This window comes from Nematolebias whitei, chromosome 3 (genome assembly GCF_014905685.2).
Source record: "Nematolebias whitei isolate Nwh7 chromosome 3, NemWhi1, whole genome shotgun sequence".
NCBI lineage: Eukaryota > Metazoa > Chordata > Actinopteri > Cyprinodontiformes > Rivulidae > Nematolebias > Nematolebias whitei.
Genome location: NC_056500.1, coordinates 26,828,052 through 26,847,752, shown reverse-complemented (window position 1 = coordinate 26,847,752; position 19,701 = coordinate 26,828,052). Strand labels below are relative to the sequence as shown.

The window sequence follows — 19,701 nt, the reverse complement described above, 5'->3', positions numbered from 1 at the left end:
ACTTATTTATTTATTCATTTAAATTAATGAACTCATCGGCAGGCTGGACTTACCCGGCCAGCTGCCACTTGAATAGCCCTGCACTATAGTGTGGTTCTATAGATGTTTAAACACATCCAAAGGAATGGTGTGTTTGTGCAACAGCCACATCACTTATGCTCGAGACATTCACCAGCACAACCATCATCAACAACAACAATGGAGGATTCCGCAGCTGTAGCTGTGTGTTGCGGGTTTTTGAAATAGCACTACAAACCATAAGAAGGAGATATAGGAGCCAAGAGGCAAAGACAGACCAGTCTATGTTGTGATGAACACGTTCATTGGTTAACCTTCCAGCTGACATTGGCATTATGGGCCTTTTTGACCCAAGCGTAGCAGGAGAGTTAAGGAGCGCGACAGTTTCAAGTACAGTAGTCCCTCGCTACTTCGCGCCGTGGTTCGACTTTCGCGGACTCACTGTTTCATGGGTTTTCAATGTAAGATTGTACACGACACAAGATTGGCTGATTGATGGAAGGCAACCAACCAGAGCATTGTGCTCTGTATCCCGGGCGCTGAGTGGCTCAGTAACCATAGCAACAGTCTGATGCTCTCTTTCATTGTGCTCTTTTGTGAAATTTTTGTAAGAGACTGAATTTATTTCAAGCCCTACGATGCAACCCAAACATTATGCTCCTTCTAAGGTTTCAGACAACGAGCCCAAGCACCAGAGAAATGCCCCATTTGCACTGCCCCTAATAAGCCCCAACTCTGGGCAGCCCGCAACGAAAAGAACACTTTTGCACCAGCCCTTTAGCTAGTCTATTTAGCTGATTTGAAGCTGATTCAGGACCTCTTTTCATCCCTGCTTCTCTGGTGGGACCGAGCGAGCTCAGTTGAGCTGACTCCAGACCAAAATGTGAATGCAGGACTCTGATTGGTCAGGGGGAGGAGTCACTAGATCTCAGAAACTTTTCACCGATCCGCCATTTGCAATTTCTCGGGACGCGGAGCAGTGACTGGATCTATTTTTAAGATTTTAAAAACAATAATGACAATGCCGTGTTTAATGCTGAAGTCCAGGCGTTTTTTTGTGTTTGGTGACTGACGACAAAATTCGAGCGGGCGGTGTCACCGCGGAGGATCATATGAGCTGCCGACCTGTTGAAGCCCGCGAGGTCGGCCCCCGAGCCCCGGCCTCGCCTGCTCACAAAGGCCGGATTCCGAGCCCTGGCAGGCAGGAGGACCGGGACGAAGGGTGGAACGTTTATACTTTTTAAAAACATTTTATGTATAAAAAAGTTTTTTTTTATCAGTGAATATTAAAAATTAATAAACGGTGCCGACTTTATAGTGAAATCCTGTTTTCACTTTGACTTTATTAAATAATCTGTTAATTACAGTTAATGCAGCTGGAAAAATCATAAAAAGACTAAAATATTGGGTGATCTCAGGAATATTTCCCTCAAACATGTTTAAAGAAGAGACACAGCCTTTGGTTCAACATTATTCTAACCCACAGATGTACAAATCACAAAACACGAAGTACACTTTAAATTAAAGCTTTAAATCAAAGCTAAACTTTAATTCAATCCTAAAAATAATCTGTATACAAGAAAAAATAATCTGTATACAAGAAACAAAACCACAATGAGTGCAAATACATCAAATGATGAAGAAAAATATAGAATTTTAAATATAGATACCCTGATGCATGCTCAATAATCCAGGTAGAAAATCAGTCTTATAAATAGCTATGAGCTGAATACAGCACAGCAGACTGAAGAAGTCTTTCGGATGAAAGAAGAAAAATTTCTATGATTTTTTTGTTTGTTTGTTTTTTTTTTTGAATGTCCAGAGGACCAGACTTAACCTTTTTTAGATTTAAATATAGATGTTTTGTAGAAACGGGTTCATCAGATTTAATTCAGTTCAGTTTTTTAATACAGCGCCAAGTCACAACAGAAGTTGTCTCAGGGCACTGAACAGAAACATTCATATATAAAAATAATAATTTAACATTATCTGAGGAGCAGACTGTTTTGAGTTTAACTCATCGCAGAACTCTCATTAGCAGGACTTGGATTCTGGACACGCCTCCAGAATCAGTCCTAAAGTGCAGGTGCTAAAGTGCAGGTGCGAATCCAGGCTGAGCTGAGCAGAGTTGGGGCTGACTAGGAGCAGTGCAAATGGGACATCAGTGAGGGACTACTGTACATTCTACTTTAATAACGTGAACAAAGTTTTGAAAAGTGCTGAACTTCCATGACCAATCAACACAGGTTTCTGTAAAGAGCAACCATATCACTTCATGTCTTTTGAGAGTCCGTGTTACTATTCTGAAGCAGGAGTTAAACCAGGCCTGATACAGGTTGTCACAGGGAATACAAACAGCTAAAGTACCAACAGTGTGTAAAACAATGAAAGACCAAAACTACCAAAGGACAGAGAAGTGGACTCTGCAGCCCCAAAACTCCTAATATGACCAGTCTTTGGTTCAGGGACGTCTCTTTCTCTCAGAGGTTGTGGGAGGAGGAGCAGCTCTCATACAAACGTGTGTATACTGTACTGAGCTTGATTTCCACTATTAAAATCCAGTTGAATACATGGTACAATCAAAATATTCAACATGTTTGCACCTTAAGGAAAGAGAAACCTCATTACACAGAAGAAAGCTTCCTTGTGCTCAGATGACAAGAAAAGTTTTCTGCCTCTAAATTTCATCAGTCAATAATTATATGGATTAAACCATGTTCAGGCATAATTTTCTCTGATGAGCAGTGCAACTGTTTGTGATTGTGTTTTAAAAATCAAATGAAAAAACAGATTGACAACCAACAAACATCCTCCAAGAACAACCTGACATATGCAGCTTTATGAAACAAACTAGTTTTCTTCAGATTCTCCTTGTACTGAAGTACAGTACTTCCATTTGGGTACCAATACTGAGTACTGACTCAGAGTAGATAATAAGTTAGTACTTTAACATTACACAATGACCTTAGAAACGCCTTACTTTTATTAAGGACACATCAAACTGTCTGTTATCTTTACATCACTTGTGTTCATCCTAAAATATCTCTAAACTGTGGACATTAAAAAAAAAATTATTTGCAAAATGGAAGAGGAAATGACATCACCAAGCATAAAATAGTATCGGTCCAAAGTACCGGGGTGTTTTTTTTATGAATACAAGTACGAGTACACACCAAAGATGATTGTTTACTAGTTTGCGCCAGTTGACCAGTCTGACCAACACTCATTCAACTACCGGTAATTTACAAATCTGACAATCACTCAGTAAATCAGTTGACCAGTCTGACCAACATTCAGTCAACCAGTTGACCAATTTTAGCTTCACTCGGTTACAAGTGTACCAGTTTGACCTTCCCTGAATAAACCATGAGGCTAGTCTAAATCCTCACTAAGCTAATTGATTTTCCAGTCTGACCCTCACTGAGTCAATTAGTTGACCAGTCTGACCAACACTCATTCAACTACCGGTAATTTACAAATCTTACCATCACTCAGTAAACTTGTTGACCAGTCTGACTTTTAGACTGTACTCCTGGAGTTCTGCAGGACTCATGTTTCCACCCAACAGCAGGTTAATAACTCCAGCTGCTTTCTCTTTAAGTTTCTGTGAGAACATGTGTGTGGACTGACCGTTGAACACAGCTTGTCCCTTAGCCAGCTCTTGGTCGACTTCTATGATGTTCTCCTCCTGCATAAATCCCCTGAAACACAGCAACGACTCCTGCTTGTGTGCCAATGACTGCTCAGCTAAAACAACCTGCAGATAGAAAGAAGAAAACAGAAAAAGGGATAAAAAATACTTCTTTTTTTTGGGGTTCCTGGAATCCTAAATGATGTCATCTTGTCAAATTGTTGGTGAAATTCCATGCAAAACTGCATAATGTAGTCTTTGAGAACCGACTTTGTTTAAAGACTTTTTGTGTGAACATAATAATGAGTTAAATTAAAAGGAGATTGTGAACAACAGAAAAAAGGATCTGGGATGAAAAACAAAACGCCTTCAAGAATCCAAAAAGTCCAGCTGACAGGATTCTTATGTCCTGTTGAATAAGTCAACTAGGAGTGGGTTATAAAATCCTATATTGTAAATAATAAAAAGACGTTGGAATGTAACACGGAAGTTGAAGCCGTACAGGACCAGCTTCCCTGTCAGATGGTTTCAGTATAGGTTTTTAAGTCCTGCACCCTACATGTCAAAAAACAGAACATTGCTCTTTATAACAAACAGAACTTAGAAGGATTTTGTATTTTTTGTTGTACAGTATATAGTTCTTACCTTGGCTTGTTTCTTTATGCTCAAAAACTTATTATTCTAATAGATTTAGTTGTAATTAGTTATTTGAAGCTTTAAAAAAAAGCTTCTGTGACACAATGATTGTGTGTGTGTGGGAACGTAGGCTTAAAGCCCCACATTACTAGTGCACAGACTCTGGTTCCAAAAATACAACCTGGCAGCTTCCATAAATTGATTCCTACTGGCTTCAAGTCCCAACAACAAGAAAAGGACATTAGGTCAGTTAGTTGAAAATAAGGATTAGGGAAAATCTATTATTTAAATTATTATTATTATTATTATTAATATTATAAGGGTTATTTGGTGTGGGGAGACTAAAATGATTGTATATTGATGTGTATGACGGGGCAGGAAATCATAAGAGTGTTATCTTCTACCTGCTCCTTTTCGCACAAATTGTGTAAAATTGCATGTCAATTGGCATGACTGTTATTATTTTTTTCTCGTTCTTTGTTTTTACTTTTTATTGTCGTTCGAAATAAAAATAAAAATAAAATTAAAAAATAATAAATCAGGGGTGTCAAACCCACTTACAAAAGGGGGCCAAAATTAAAACCTTTTTCAAACTAAGGGCCAGTTTCAGAATCTACATTAACTCAAGTCAGATACCCAACATTTTTTCTTGGTTGCAGGTTCATCAACAAGAGTTTGATTGGCCTCATTTGACGTTCTCTGTTGCACTTTTGAATCATAATCAAAGATTGCTGAAAAAATTAAAGTGATAAAAGTAAAACGTTTAAAATAACATCTTGGGGGGCCAGATAAGATGTCAACGAGGTCCACATTTGGACCCCGGGCATTGAGTTTGACACATATGATTTAAAAGGACTGCACTGATATAGCGTTTTTCTATCTTATCAAGATACTCAAAGCCCTTTACACTATAATCAGTGCCCTCATTTACCCATTCATACAACACTCTACTATGTCTCTATAAAGACTAATCAGTGCTTTAGATCACATTCGTACACTGATGGGACACACATCGGAGGCAATGAGGGGTTCAGTGTCTTGCCCAGGGACATTTTGGCATGTGACTGCTGGTGGAATTGAACCCTCAACTCTTGCATTAGAGGATGACTGCTCTAATTACTCAGCCACAGCCGCCCCCAGATTATTAGATGCATCATATTGCAGACATGGAAGATTCAGAATCAGTTTTCAAATGTCTAAAGTCAATTTTGTTCATGTTATTCTGTGGTGCTACTGCCATAATTTTCTAAGCCTGGCTGCTCAAAATATGGCCACACAGCTCACTGGTTGCAATCTTTCAACTCCAGAAAAACTGCTACAAAACATTCAAGCACATCCATTCATCCACCAAAACACATCCATCCAGCCGCCAAAGCACATCCATTTTATACTATTATAATATTTATTATACTATTAGAAATGTACGGTGGTCCTCTGAATCAAAATCAAATTGTGAGGTTACTTAAAGATTCCCACTTCTAGAATATGCACCATTTATATTCTAAAATGTTCAAAAAACTGAACATGAAGCTAATAAATCAGAGCAATGTGTGGAGATACTAGGACGACTGGTGAATAATTATTTAAACAACTTTATAATGTTTTCTGGTTCTCAAAACTAAAGAGCAAATCGAATGCTGAGCAACAAAACAAATAAAAAAAGCAGAGTTCAACCCATTTGAACTAAAATCATTATTAATCACCAAGAAGAGCAGCAGACAACTGGGTCAATTAAATACAATGATAATTAATGTCCAGACTTTTGTGCGTTGTGTCTTTGAGCCCAACATGACTCCCCCCTGACCCCTTTTGTGTCCTAGATTCACAATGACACACATATAAGCAAATACCCCCCTCTGCTCTTCTGCTCCACAAAGCAGACTCAAAGCATCTGTCATAGGTTACAAGTGCTCAAGGGGCGTTCTTCTGTGATCAAAATAAGTAAAGAAGAGAACTGAATTGTTTCTACTTAAACCAAAAACTGTAAAATGTCACATTTTGTTATTATCATTCAATGTTCCTATGTATGGATTTGCCTCATTCTTATTTATTTGTGTGAAAACGTCACAGATTAAATAACTATCATACTGGCAAAGAACTATTTAAAACTAAATCCAATCCTAATTTTCTTCTTTCAGCTTTTCCCTTTTCAGGGGTCTCCAGAGCGAATCATCCTCCTCCATCTCTCTATGTCCTCTGCATCCTCTGTCCTCACCCTTACTATGTCCATGTCCTCAATTGCATCCATGTATCTCCTCTTTCTCTTTTTATTGGCAGCTGCATTTCTAACATCCTTCTACCAATATACCCACTGTCCCTCCTCTGGACATGTCCAAACCATCTCAGTCTGGCCTCCCTAACTTTACCTCCCAATTGCTCAACCTGTGCTGTACCTCTGATGATCTCATTCCTAATCTTATCCATCATTGTCACTCGTAAGGAGAACCTTAACATCTTCATTTCTACAACTTCCAGTTCTTTCTCCTGTCTTTTTGTCCATGTCTCTGTCTCCAGACCATACAATATAGCTGGTCTCACCACTGTCTTGTAATTTTTTCCTTTGACCTTTGCTGACATTCTTTTGTCACAAATCACTCCTGAAACTTTTCTCCATCCACTCCATCCTGCCTGGACTCTCTTTTTCACCTCTTTACCACATTCCCCATTTTCCTGAACAGTGGACCCCAAGTACTTGAAGTCCTGCACCTTTGTGACCTCTGCTCCTTTTAGCCTCACTGCTCCACCGGCCTCCCTCTCTCATTCACATAGTACTCTGGCTCACTATGGCTGACATTCATTCCTCTTCTTTCAAGTGCATACCTCCACGTCTCCAAGTTCTCTTCCACTTGTTCCCTGTTCTCACCACAGATCACAATGTCATCTTCAAACATGGTCCATGGAGATCCCTGCCTGACCTCATTTGTTAGTCGGTCCATCACCAGAGCAAACAAGAAGGGGCTCAGAAGTCAGAACTGATCCTTGATGCATTCCCACCTCCACCTTGAAGCTATCTGTCACTCCTACATAACTTCTCACCACTGTCCTGCTGTCCTCATACATGTCCTGTACCAGTCTAACATACTTCTCTGCCACTCCAGATTTCCTCATGCAATACCACTCCTGCCTCAGCACCCTGTCATATGCTTTTTCTAAAACCACAAAGACACAACTTTTTTTTTACCCTCTCTGTACTTCTACATTAGCATCCTCAAAGCAAAGATAACATCTGTGGTACTCTTTCTTGGCATGAAACCATACTGCTGCTCACAGATAGTCACCTCTCGTCTAAGTCTTAAGTCTTGCTTCCACAACTCTTTCCCAGATCTTCATTGTGTGGCTCATCACATTATTTCCCCTCTAGTTGCTATAACTCTGGACATCACCCTTGTTCTTAAAAATGGGCACCAGCACTTTTCCTCCATTCTTAAGGCATTTTCTCACCCTCAAATATGCCACTGAATATTTGAGTCAGAAACCTCACTGCCATCTCTCCATTTCCAAACCTCCACTGGTATGTCATCAGGTCCTACTGCCTTCCCCTTCTTCATATTTTTCAGAGCTTTCCAAACTTCATCCTCATGGCTACTGATTATCTCATATGGCTGTATTCATTCATATCCATCTGCTCACCACAGACTCATGTTAGGGCTGCTGTTCATATGCAATATTGTTTTACATTATGAGCATTTAGCATATATCTTAGATCTTTTAGCGTACCATTTGGCGTTCGTTTAGTGTATATTTTAGATCCTTATATACCAGTATACTGTTTCTTTTTATACTTTATATTTTTTGCTATTTTGGGGTGTAACTGGGACCCTGAGTACACAATTTCGCCTCATGTACCACATGTGATGTGAATGACAATAAACTTGACTTGAACTTGAATTAATCTTTCCCGCTTCATGGTTCACAGCTTCTATGACCTCTACTCTTCTTTCCCTTTCATTCTCTTAATTCATTAGCGCTCTCTTCCTTGAAAATACTCTCTATAAGTTCAACCTTCCAAAATTTCTCTTCACATTCACATCCAACCTGTCACATCCAGCCTGTGGAGCATAACACTGACAGCATTTAGCATTAGACCTTCTACTTCTACCTTCAGGCACATCACCCAATCTGACACTCTTTTCACCTCTACTACATTCTTTGACAACTCTTCCTTCAGGACCACCCCTACTCTATTTCTCTTTCTACAGCACCCTCACGTCCCTCAGTCCTACATTCTTGACTTTCCTCTTCTCCCTCTGCCTCCTGACATGTATCCCTCCTCATAGTCTTTGACTAACAGTAGCACAATTTCCATCGACAACCTGTTTGTCAACAGCACCATTGGCGGTCGTTGTTAACCCGAGCCTTAACCAATATGGTAGGGTGATGCTTAGATGAACTCGCATGTTAGATATGGCAAAAGTGTTTTACGTTGGATGCCCTTCCTGATACAACCCTCACCATTTACCTGAGCTTGGGACCGGCACAAGAGATACACTGGCTTGCGCTCCTTAGTGGCTGGTTTAAATCCACTCCTAATATTTGAAACAACAATAAAAATATTATTATAATTATTTGTGTGATCATCATTTATGATTATTGCACATTGCCCTGCTGTTTACTGATGAGAGAGGTTGATTGAGTAGCCTGCTCATCACTTCAGCTGTAGAGATAATGGGTGTGTAAGTATCACTAAAATCAGTACAGACAATGTCCAATGTGTGAGGAAACATCTTCCAAGTCATTTCCACATCTTGTCTGTACTGTACATCATCAGCTGCAGATTATCAGTCTGCAGAATGTTCTTGTATTTAACTTTCACCTGTTGCCAGGTGTGTTTTGGGCCACCACACATTTGTGCTGTATGACCATTAAATGAGGAAAAATATTCACTGTTGAAAATGATAAGAGATTAAAATGAACTTTTCTTCTTTGCAATATTTGAGGTCTGAACGTGCTGTATCTTTTTCGCTTCTCGTAACATTATTTTCTGTAAAAAAAAATAAAAAAATAAAATTATATATATATATAGCTGTGGTCTTGTGCCATTTGTCTCAGAGATGTTCATAATTGCCATTCCACAAAATAAATTTAATTAGTGTTATGAATAACCATGGTTCATTTCCTGCTGTGGGTCTGACTTCCACTGCTCATTTGTAAGGCAAAGTATAAATCTGTTAATTTGAAGATAACTTGGAAACAGATTCAATGGCGCGACAACATTATTACATTATTAGTGTTTAGCATATATTTTAGATCCTAGTATACTGTTTCTTTTTATACTTTATATTTTAGTTATATTTGTGTGTAACTGGGACCTTGGGTACACAATTTTGTTCCACTTCATGTACCACATGTGATGCGAATGACAATAAAGAACCTTGAACCTTGAAAAAGTGGATGCTTTTGAAATAAATGATGCATTCGATCGGTCCACTCTAATTTTCCACCATCTTTCTCTCTGCTTAATGAAGGTAGCAGTGTTTCTCTTTTAGTGATCATGTGTTTCATTTCTTCATATGTATCCATCATCCTCCATTGCTCTGCTGGAGGGAAGTGGGATGCTGTTTAATCAGGAGATCTGTGATCCACCGAGTGTGTCATAGGAAAACCGTGAACCCGCATCCATCCAAGATGTTGTAAACCTGGCTTGAATTAGCGGCCCTGTTAAAGCGTGGCTTGACATTTGGACAACCAATTAAGCTTGTTTGTGAGTTCAAGGACTGTTCAAGTGCAGCTTCCTGCAAGTATACTGGATGTATAAATCCCACTTTGTGCAACGGGTCTCTGGGCTCAAACCAGCAGTGTCAGAATTACAGCGCATGACAAAAACAGAACATTGTGACTTGTTTATTTTTATTTTATGATAAGCATACCAGCGAACAAACTCTGCCTTGCTGCTAATAACCACCCATGGTGTTTGTTTTCCTCTCTGCTTCTGGGAGAGGTATTATCTGTTAAACCCTCCTGTTGAACTGAACCTTCCAGAACTGTGACCCTCATACCTAGGTACATACTGAACCTGACTTTGGTGGACCATTCCACCCATAAAAGCTATTCTTCCAATTGAAATTAGAGAACTTCCAATAGGCGTCCCAAATGAACCACAGCCCTGTTGTGTTAAAAAACTGCAACAGTTATTAAGACTCTGCCAACAGGAACTAATATCAGATCATCCTGACATGTAAACAAACATGTTGGCTTAACCTCTGAACATCTGTGTGTGCTACACTCAAAACCTGAAACACCCGCTGACAAAACACCTGGCTGTGACTCTGTTTAGTGTTTTCCAGTTGCTGATAACCTTTAAAAAATGGTTAGTTGGTTTCTTTATGGCACATCAACAAACAACAAGCTTTGATATGAGCCAAGAAATATTGTTTTCAGTTTATGAAAAAACTTCCTCATTTATAAAATAATCAGCCCCGTTCATGAACAACAATCTGCCCCATTTATGAAAAAGTCTACCCTGTATATAAACGTTTGCCAGTTGAAAAAAAATCTGCCGTTTATTTTAAAAAATCAGTCCATTTTATTTAAAAAAAACTGTCTCGTTTATAAAAATCTATTTATAAAAATTTGCCCTGTCTATACTCAATTTGCCCCATTTATGAAAAAAAACTGTCTCGTTTTAAAAATCTGTCTTGATATAAAATATTCTTACTTGTTTAAGAAAATCGGACAAATTTATAAAGATTTGCACAGTTTATAATCAATATGCCTTGTTTATAAAAATCTATTTCATTTTAAAACATATATGATTTATTAAAAAAATCAGCCGTTTATAAAAATCTGCCCAATCTGTAATAAAATCTGTCACATTTATAAAAGTAAAAAAAGACTATTTATAAAAATCTGTCCTGATTTAAAAAAAAAAGCCAGTATGCCCCGTTAAAAAAAATCTGGTGCATTTATTCATTCATTCATTCACCACTTGCTCTTGCCGAGATCAGATGCTTCTCCCCTCCCTCTCTGCTTTGCTGCTCTGTCTGTCTGTGAAACTGCTAGTGAGACTCTTGCATTTCTTCTGAACCATAATTATGGACTTGTTTTGATCAGTTGGTCCCTCAACTCCATTTACAACATTTCTTCAAAGAGAAGACAAGCTTTAGGCAAGCCGATTTGCCCTGTTGGCACGCACGCAGCTGGATATCTCATCGACTTGGAAGACTTGATGAATGTCTATCTCTGCTGCCATTTGTGGATTGTAAGGATGCATATTTAATTGGATTTTCGATAACTGGTTCCTACTTTTTGGATTTGGCTGGTTGCTGGTTTTATCAATCGATCAAGAAAGTCGTCGGCAGCAAATTTGGACCTGATCACGCTGCTTGCCTTTATGATGGTTTGGTTCGTGCCTCGAGTACCCAGACTCAAATGCTTTGGGCAGAATGGATCAGATCTTGGGGATTTTACTCAGTCACGTTCCATCGATGTGATCATGTATTTTGGACATTTCGGAACCGAGTGGACCAACATAGACTCAAGATAGATGTCATTAAGTTCTGCCTGTCCCCAAGACAACTGTGTGTTTATCTGAATTTGGCTCCCTTGGCTGGCTTGAAGGTCATCTTATCTGAATTCGCCTGGAGAACGTGATCAGACGCTCACCACCCCCTCCCTGAGGAATTTCCAACTGATAACCAGATGAAACCAGCTGAATAAACTTGTGTCATCATTTCAGGACTCTTGGATTCTCATAGACGTTATTCTTGGTCATTCCTGGACATCCCTCGAGAATGTTTATGGATCTCACCGGAGGACAATGGCTGATTATGCCATCCTTATCAGAACTCTTACAGTGACCTGGAGAGCGTCTATGAACATGCTCACCGCTCTCGGCTCCCCCTCTGCAGAATGTCTATGACACTATGTGTTTGTTTGTGCAAGGTGTTTTTTTAATATTTGAGGGGTTTTTTTTTCTCTCAGGCAGGAAAAAAAAAAGTCTGATAGGAATTTTTTCGCCTCCCAACTCCTACATGTGTCCATTTTACCACTTTTTTGTCTGTCCAAACAGGTCTCACTTGTAAATGAGTCTTTTAGGCTCAATGTGATTCATCTGTTTAAATAAAGGTTGAATGAATGAAAATTTATAAAATTCTGTCTCATTTATAAAAATATGCCCCATTTATAAACAGTCTGCCTTGTTTATGAAATAATCTGTCCTGTTTAAAACATAATATGACGTGTTTTTTTTAAATCTGCATCGTTTAAATTAAATGTGCCCTGTTTATAAAAGTCTGCTATGTTTAAAATGGCCACATTGTTAAAATGTGGTCCAGTTTATTTAAAAAAAAGAATCTACCCCTTTTATAAAAATTTTGCATGTTTATAAACAATCTGACCTGTTTAAAAAAATCGGCACCGTTTATAAACAATCTGCTATGGTTAAAATCAATCAGCCCCATTTATATATATATACATATATAAAACATCAACCCCGCTAACAAAAATCGGCCCCATTTACAAAGAATTTGCCCTGTTTATGCCACATTTTTGAAAAAGCTGCCCTGTTCATTCAATAATCTGATACGTTTATAAAAATCAGCCCTATTTATGAAAAATATGCCCCGTTTATTAAAATATGCCAAGTTTATAAAAATCTGCCCTGTTTATACAACATTATGCCTATTTATACACAAGCTGCCCTGTTCATAAACAATCTGTCATGATTATAAACAATATGCCCCAATTAGAGCTGGGCAATATCTCGATATTTTTTAAATATCGAAATAATTTCATATGCAATATAAAATGAGACTATATAGATATAAAACGATATAGTCTCATACTCTACGTAGTTATAATTATACAGTACTTAAAAATTTGCTAGTGTTTCTCCTGTCTGCGCCTTCATGCGGCCCCTCCTCTTCTCCCTCACTGAATACAAACCCAGCCCCCCACCCACTCCCCCACCTCCTGCTGTGTAAAATGTGTGCTGCTGCAGCTCCCACTGTGAACAAGCTAGATGCATATGCAGATATCGGTCTTTGTTGACTCAGTGGAGACACTCTGGTGACATGGATGTAAATTCCTGATAGGTGTGAAAATGACTGGGTAGCTGCTACAAAGGAGAGGTTTGGCGTTCCCCAGGAAATTAACTGGTTTACAGCAACAAGGTATAATAATAATGTCATCACAATGTCAGCACTGTATGTTTCCATACAATGGCGAAATTAGTCTCTGCATTTAACCCATCCACCACCAGGTGGTGCAGTGGGCAGCTATTGAAAGCGCCCGGGGGACATTTTGGGGATGAGACGTGCTGCCCAGAGACGTCACGTGATGTGCAGTGACTGGGGATCGAACCTGGGACTTTCGGGTCCCAAGCCGGCTGCCCTGCCTCTACACCATCTCGGCTCCCATGTATGAGGTTGTCTTCTCATTAAAAAAACCCTGAGACAAATATCCAGTTTAAGCCCTATTCGAACGGGATTAGTTTTACCTAGGGACCACATGCTATTTGTAATAATTACGAAGATTGTCTGTGTTGTTAATCCCGTGCAAATCGGCCATGTCAGTAATTTGGAAAGTAAAAATTCCCCCTCAAATTACCTACTATATTTTGCTGAACTCCGAGGTCCTGTGATAATATTAATCTAATGTGAATAGGCATCTCTGTGATTTGGATAGAAATGGGCGGGATCTGACACGTAATGAGGCATTTTTGGGTTTTTGTTTAAACAAAATCATTTGGAAAAATATAGAACAAGGCAATTTCAAATGAATGCACTGCTCGCTTCGGCTTTTATGCTGCTACTTCCGTCACCACAGATGACAGCAGGTGCGGAGACGCACGCATGATCAGCTGACATCCATCCATCCATCCATCCATCCATTATATTTACCCACTTTTTCCTTTTCGGGTAGCAGGAGTCGCTGGTGTCCATGTCCAGCCATCACTGTGCGAGAGGCAGGGGACACCCTGGACAGGTCGCAAGTCCATTTCAACCGGCGGGTCAGCGGATGTGTGGCTGCTCATGTGCACAGCCAGTGACAGCTGTCCATCTGAGCTTAACCACTTAAACCGGCCGGTTGGACCTGCCTCCTCCTCAACAAGTACAAGGTAGATTAACACAATTTTATATTGTGCATTCTTTAGTTTTCTTTGTGCTGATTCGTAAAACCACATCAAAGCCTGAGACCGTCCCGGACCGCACAGTAAACACATTATATGGACCAGCCCAGTTGTGACAACGTAGCGCATCAACATCATATCCAGAAAATGTCCATAAATTTCAGATAAATCTCAGGCTTTGGTTATCCCGTGGGAACACGCCACATAAAAAGCAGACGTTGGGAGTAATTTATTAATTACATGTGGTTCTTAGGGAAAACTAATCTTGTGTGAATAGGGCTTTACGGTGATTTATTTACTGTGTTTCTTCTGGTATTTACACACAGCAGTAACCAGTAAAGTGCAACCAGAAGCTCAAACAGCAAGGCTCCAGCGGTGTCAGGAGAGAAAAATCTCCAACGCACGGCACACGTCACTTTACACAGAGCAATTTGTTCACTAGCATCGGAACAGCCACGGTGCATTCAAGAACATAGGAACCATGAAATTCATAAAGAAACAAGCCATAACCAAACAGAACCTAGCTCAGTAAACAAGCCAACTACACAACAATGTGGGCTTTCTAACAGCTTTGTTAATACAGCATGTCAGCCTTTCATTATGTTTGCTCTGTGTGTGCTGAGTTTAAATTTTAAGTGCACAGCTGTGTTTTTGGTTTTGTTATGCAGGGGAAAAAAAAAAATTTAGAGACATCCATCCATCCATCCATCCATTTTCTTTACCCGCTTATTCCACTTTTTGAGTCACGGGGGTCGCTGGTGCCCATGTCCAGCAATCACTGTGCGAGGGGCGGGGTACACCCTGGACGGGTCGCAAGTCCATCACAGGGCCACAACGAGACAAACGAGACAAACAACCATTCACTCTCTCACTCACACCTAGGGACAATTTAGAGTTACCAATCAGCCTAACATGCATGTTTTTGGTCTGTGGGAGGAAACTGGAGTACCCGGAGAAAACCCACGCATGCACGGAGAGAACATGCAAACTCCACCCAGAAAGGCCCCTGGACCGGGGTTTGAACCAGGGACCTGCTCGCTGAGAGGCAGCAGCTCTACCAGTTGCGCCACCATGCTGCCAATTTTAGAGACATTTATTTTGTAAAGTTACAAAAATAAAGTTTGTTAATAAAGGTGCCTGTGTGACAACTGGAACTACACTTTGACTCAGAAATATAGTTTTTATTACTTTATGGAGGAAAAACAATTGATATATATATCGTATATCAGTCTCCCCACCATCAGAGACATCTACACCTCTAGATGCAGGAAGAGGGACATCTGCACCATGAAGGACCCCACTCACCCAGCACACACACTTTTTGCCCCACTTCCCTCAGGCAGGAGGTTAAAGAACATTAAGTGTAGAACCACTAGACTGAGGAACAGCTTCTACCCTGAAACTGTTAGACTCACGAATCTCTAACCAGAATAATCATTGTGAAGAATCACATCATGTTGCTGCTGATCTGTTTCATGTTGCTGCTGATCTGTTTCATGTTGCTGCTGATCTGTTTCATGTTGCTGTGTTCATGCGTGCTCATCTGCTCACACAGACTCATGTTCGTGCGCTGTTCGACGCATTGTTTTTGCTATTAGTGCTTAGTGTATTATTTAGCTGATGTTTTTCTTAGTTCATATCTTAGATCTTATTACTGTTTTTATTTTACATTGTATTGTTGGAGGGCAGCACGGTGGCGCAGCTGGTAGAGCTGCTGCCTCTCAGCGAGCAGGTCCCTGGTTCAAACCCCGGTCCAGGTGCCTTCTGGGTGGAGTTTGCATGTTCTCTCCGTGCATGCGTGGGTTTTCTCCGGGTACTCCGGTTTCCTCCCACAGACCAAAAACATGCATGTTAGGCTGATTGGGAACTCTAAATTGTCCCTAGGTGTGAGTGAGAGAGTGAAGTGTTGTTTGTCTTGTTTGTCTCTATGTGGCCCTGTGATGGACTTGCGACCCGTCCAGGGTGTACCCCGCCCCTCGCACAGTGATTGCTGGACATGGGCACCGGCGACCCCCGTGACCCAAAATGGAACAAGCGGGTAAAGAAAATGGATGGATGGATGTATTGTTGGATGTAACTGGGACCCTGTGTACATAATCGCGTTCCACCACATGTACCACATGAGATGCGAATGACAAATAAATCTCTCTGACTCTGACATCGCCACTTCATCTTAAAAATATCAAGACATTAATTTTGGTCCATATTGCCCAGCTCTAGCCCCAATTATAAAAATCAGACCTGTTTATAAAAATCTGCCCCTTTTATAAATAATTTGTCCCATTTATTTAAAAAAATCTGCACCGTTCATAAAAATCAGTCCAGTTCGTTTAAACTTTGTTGTGTCTAAAAACGAGATTTTCTGAAATCTTTTCAAAAGTTTTTATTTTGTTAAAGTTTACATTGTCACTCATTTTGAAACCCCATTAAACTCTGGCTTATTAGAGATAAATTACAAATAAAAGTCGAATATTCCCTTTGGAGGAATGCTTACCACCTGCCGCCGATCACCCCAGACTTTGAGACAAATTGCCTTATGTTTGAAGTCAGAGTTGAAACGTAAATATATTAAAATAAAAATATATGTTCCTTCTATTGCAGGACGTCACCCTCAGAGTCTGTGATGGGGATGTCTCTCAGCTAGATCAAGTTTTACCTCCACATCTGTAAAACAGAGGCAGTTAAAGCATTTTCTGTGTTATAAAACACTGATTACATAATAATTACTTTCTGCTGTTAAAGTCTGTCTTCATGAGATATTTTGCTAACAGACAGATAAAAGCAGCAGCTGGAGACAGCAGGAGGCTGCATCAAAACCAGATTAATCACCCTCCTGGATCAACTGGGAGTGCTGACTACCGCCTTCAGGTGACCTTTGACCCCTGTCATTGATTTTTGCACATGCCTGGGACCTGGTCTGATCTGAAGCGGTCTGGTACAACAGCGTGCAGGTTTGATTCTCCACGCTGAGGTTCCCTCTGTCTCTGTCTGTAAGCAGAACTGGTTTTAACCCCGTGTCTGTAAAACTCATGGCGTTTGAACCGTTTTCATGTTGTCAAATAAATCAAAACTTCCACATTCAGCACGATTTCAACATTTTTGAGTTGTATGCCATCCATCCATCCATCCATCATCCATCCATCCATCCATCCATCCATCCATCCATCCATCCATCCATCCATCATCCATCCATCCATCCATCTTTCCTTTTCAGGTCAGGGGTGACACTGGTGCCCATATCCAGCAGTCATTGTGCGAGAGGCAGGGGACACTGTGGACAGGTCTCCAGTCCATCACAGGGACACGAGACAAACAACCATTCACTCTCTCTCACCCTATAGGGACAATTTAGAGTTACCAATCAGACTAACATGCATGTTATTGGTCTGTGGGAGGAAACTCATGCATTCACGGAGAGAACATGCAAACTCCACCCAGAAAGACCCCCCAGCCAGGATTTGATCTGACGACCTTCTCGCTGAGAGGCAACATCTCTACCCGCTGAGCCACTGCGCTGCCCAGAGTTGTATACATTTTAAAAATTCATCCTGTGGCTCCTGAGATATTTTGCTAACACAGCAGACACTGTTGACTCAGTAGTGAAGATTTAAAAGCAGCTCTTGCTCAGTTTGTGTTTGAACTCCGTGTTGGGGATGACTCTCAGCTACTACCATCCCAGATTTCAGCTCCATATGAATTACAGCCATGTTCTGTGGTGGCCATCTTGAACTGGGCCGATTCCAGGAGTGGTAGATGTTCATCCAGTGATGACCGAGTTTCTAGTGAGATATTTTGCTAACACAACAGTCTCTGGAAACACCCTTCGGCCACGGCCGGGTAATAAGTGGCTAATCCGTGAAACAAGCCTTTCATCATCAGGAACATGATGTCAGACATGTTTATGTTGAAGCGGAACCGGACAGCAGAGGTTCTGAACAGGCTCTGCTGCTGGAACCCACATGCTGCTGGTTCGATCCCGGTGGGAGCTTCACCGAGCCCGGACCGGGCCACAGGAAGACCCACGGGGGGGGGGGGGGGGTCGAAGCCACCACAAGTCCAGAACATGGATGGACCGATGGACGGACGGAGGGCTGGATGTTTGAAAACCTCCTGTCCTGATTGGGTCGGCGTGCACGAATCGTCTCAGCCCGTCACGCACTGAACGCACCTTGTCTGCATTTTACCGCACATTAGCGGGACACGTATGTGCCTTTTCTCCACCCTTTACTCGTCAGACACACGCACACGCACGCTCCATCCTTCTCTCTCGCTGCAGGATGACGGTCAATATTTACCTCCGCCGCCATCAACATCCAGGCCCAAAGAAGATCCATTTGGTTCCGTCAGGATCCCTCCTTGGACTGTTTAAATCCGAGTGAAGCCCCGCATGAGCCCGCCGCCCTGCTCCCAGCAGCCCTCCTCGCTCGGTGTGTGACTCCTTTCTCTCCCCCGCACCAGAGGCTCCCCAACCGGCGTAGAACTGTCTCCAACCCCGGCCCCCTCTGCGCCTCTCTACCTCCCTCTATCGGCACCACCTGGTACTGCTGCACCTGGAGCCGCCCGGGTCCTTCAGGGTCCAAAACGTTCATGAACTGCTGACTCTGCATTATTCACACTGATGCTTTATAAAGTTTAAACACAAGACAGAACGGTCCTTTAAGTTTATGACAATACATGTTCCTTATGCAAAACCCTCCCCCCACCTCACTTAACTGCTTTAAAATACTATTTTTAATATTTCTTTATATATATATATATATATATATATATATATATAAAATCTTTTTGTTTTCATTTAAGCTCCTCACGAGCTTTTAGTTTACAAATTATCAGAATGCAGTTTTTGTCAAATAAAAAAAAAAAAATTGTATAGCAATTTAAAAAAAAAACACACACAGTGGTAGCTTCAAAATGGCATCGTTTTTGGTCAAAGGAGTTGGCCGGTTGTGGGATATGGAGGTTTTTAAAAAATCGTTATTTAACTATTTTAAAATTATTTTAATAAAAAAGTTCTCTAAAACTTTCTGTAATGTATTTTGTTGTTTGTTCATTGCTTCACTGTTTCATTAATGTTGCTTACAAGTGAAAATGGCAAAAAGGATTACAGAACAGTTGACTCTGCAGGACCAGCCTGCGCTGAGCAAAGTAGATCTTGTTACCTTGGAGCTGTTGGAGCCACAGTGCTTCCTTACCAACACAACATGACAGACACAGGCTTCAATTATGGATTTAAAGTCACCCTGGCTCAATTTTTTAACTGATACAAAAGTAATGGTCTGTAATCTGCAAGTGTGTGTCGTAAAACCATGCACGAAATGTTAGCACTTGGTGTATATGTTGTGAACGA

General features: G+C 40.7%; 1 protein-coding gene across 1 annotated transcript in view; it reads right to left on the bottom strand.

Annotated features, from left to right (window-relative positions):
- Positions 1-18,804, bottom strand: part of LOC119430698 (cadherin-2) — a 69,661-nt gene extending 50,857 nt beyond the window's left edge. The window contains exons 1-2 of the mRNA XM_037698165.1: positions 18,650-18,804; positions 3,649-3,775 (exon numbers count right to left, since the gene is read on the bottom strand). Of these exons, the coding sequence (XP_037554093.1) occupies positions 3,649-3,775; positions 18,650-18,688 (166 nt within the window). The 5' untranslated portion in view covers positions 18,689-18,804. The remainder of the gene's footprint in view (positions 1-3,648; positions 3,776-18,649) is intronic.
- Positions 18,805-19,701: the final 897 nt, after the last annotated feature.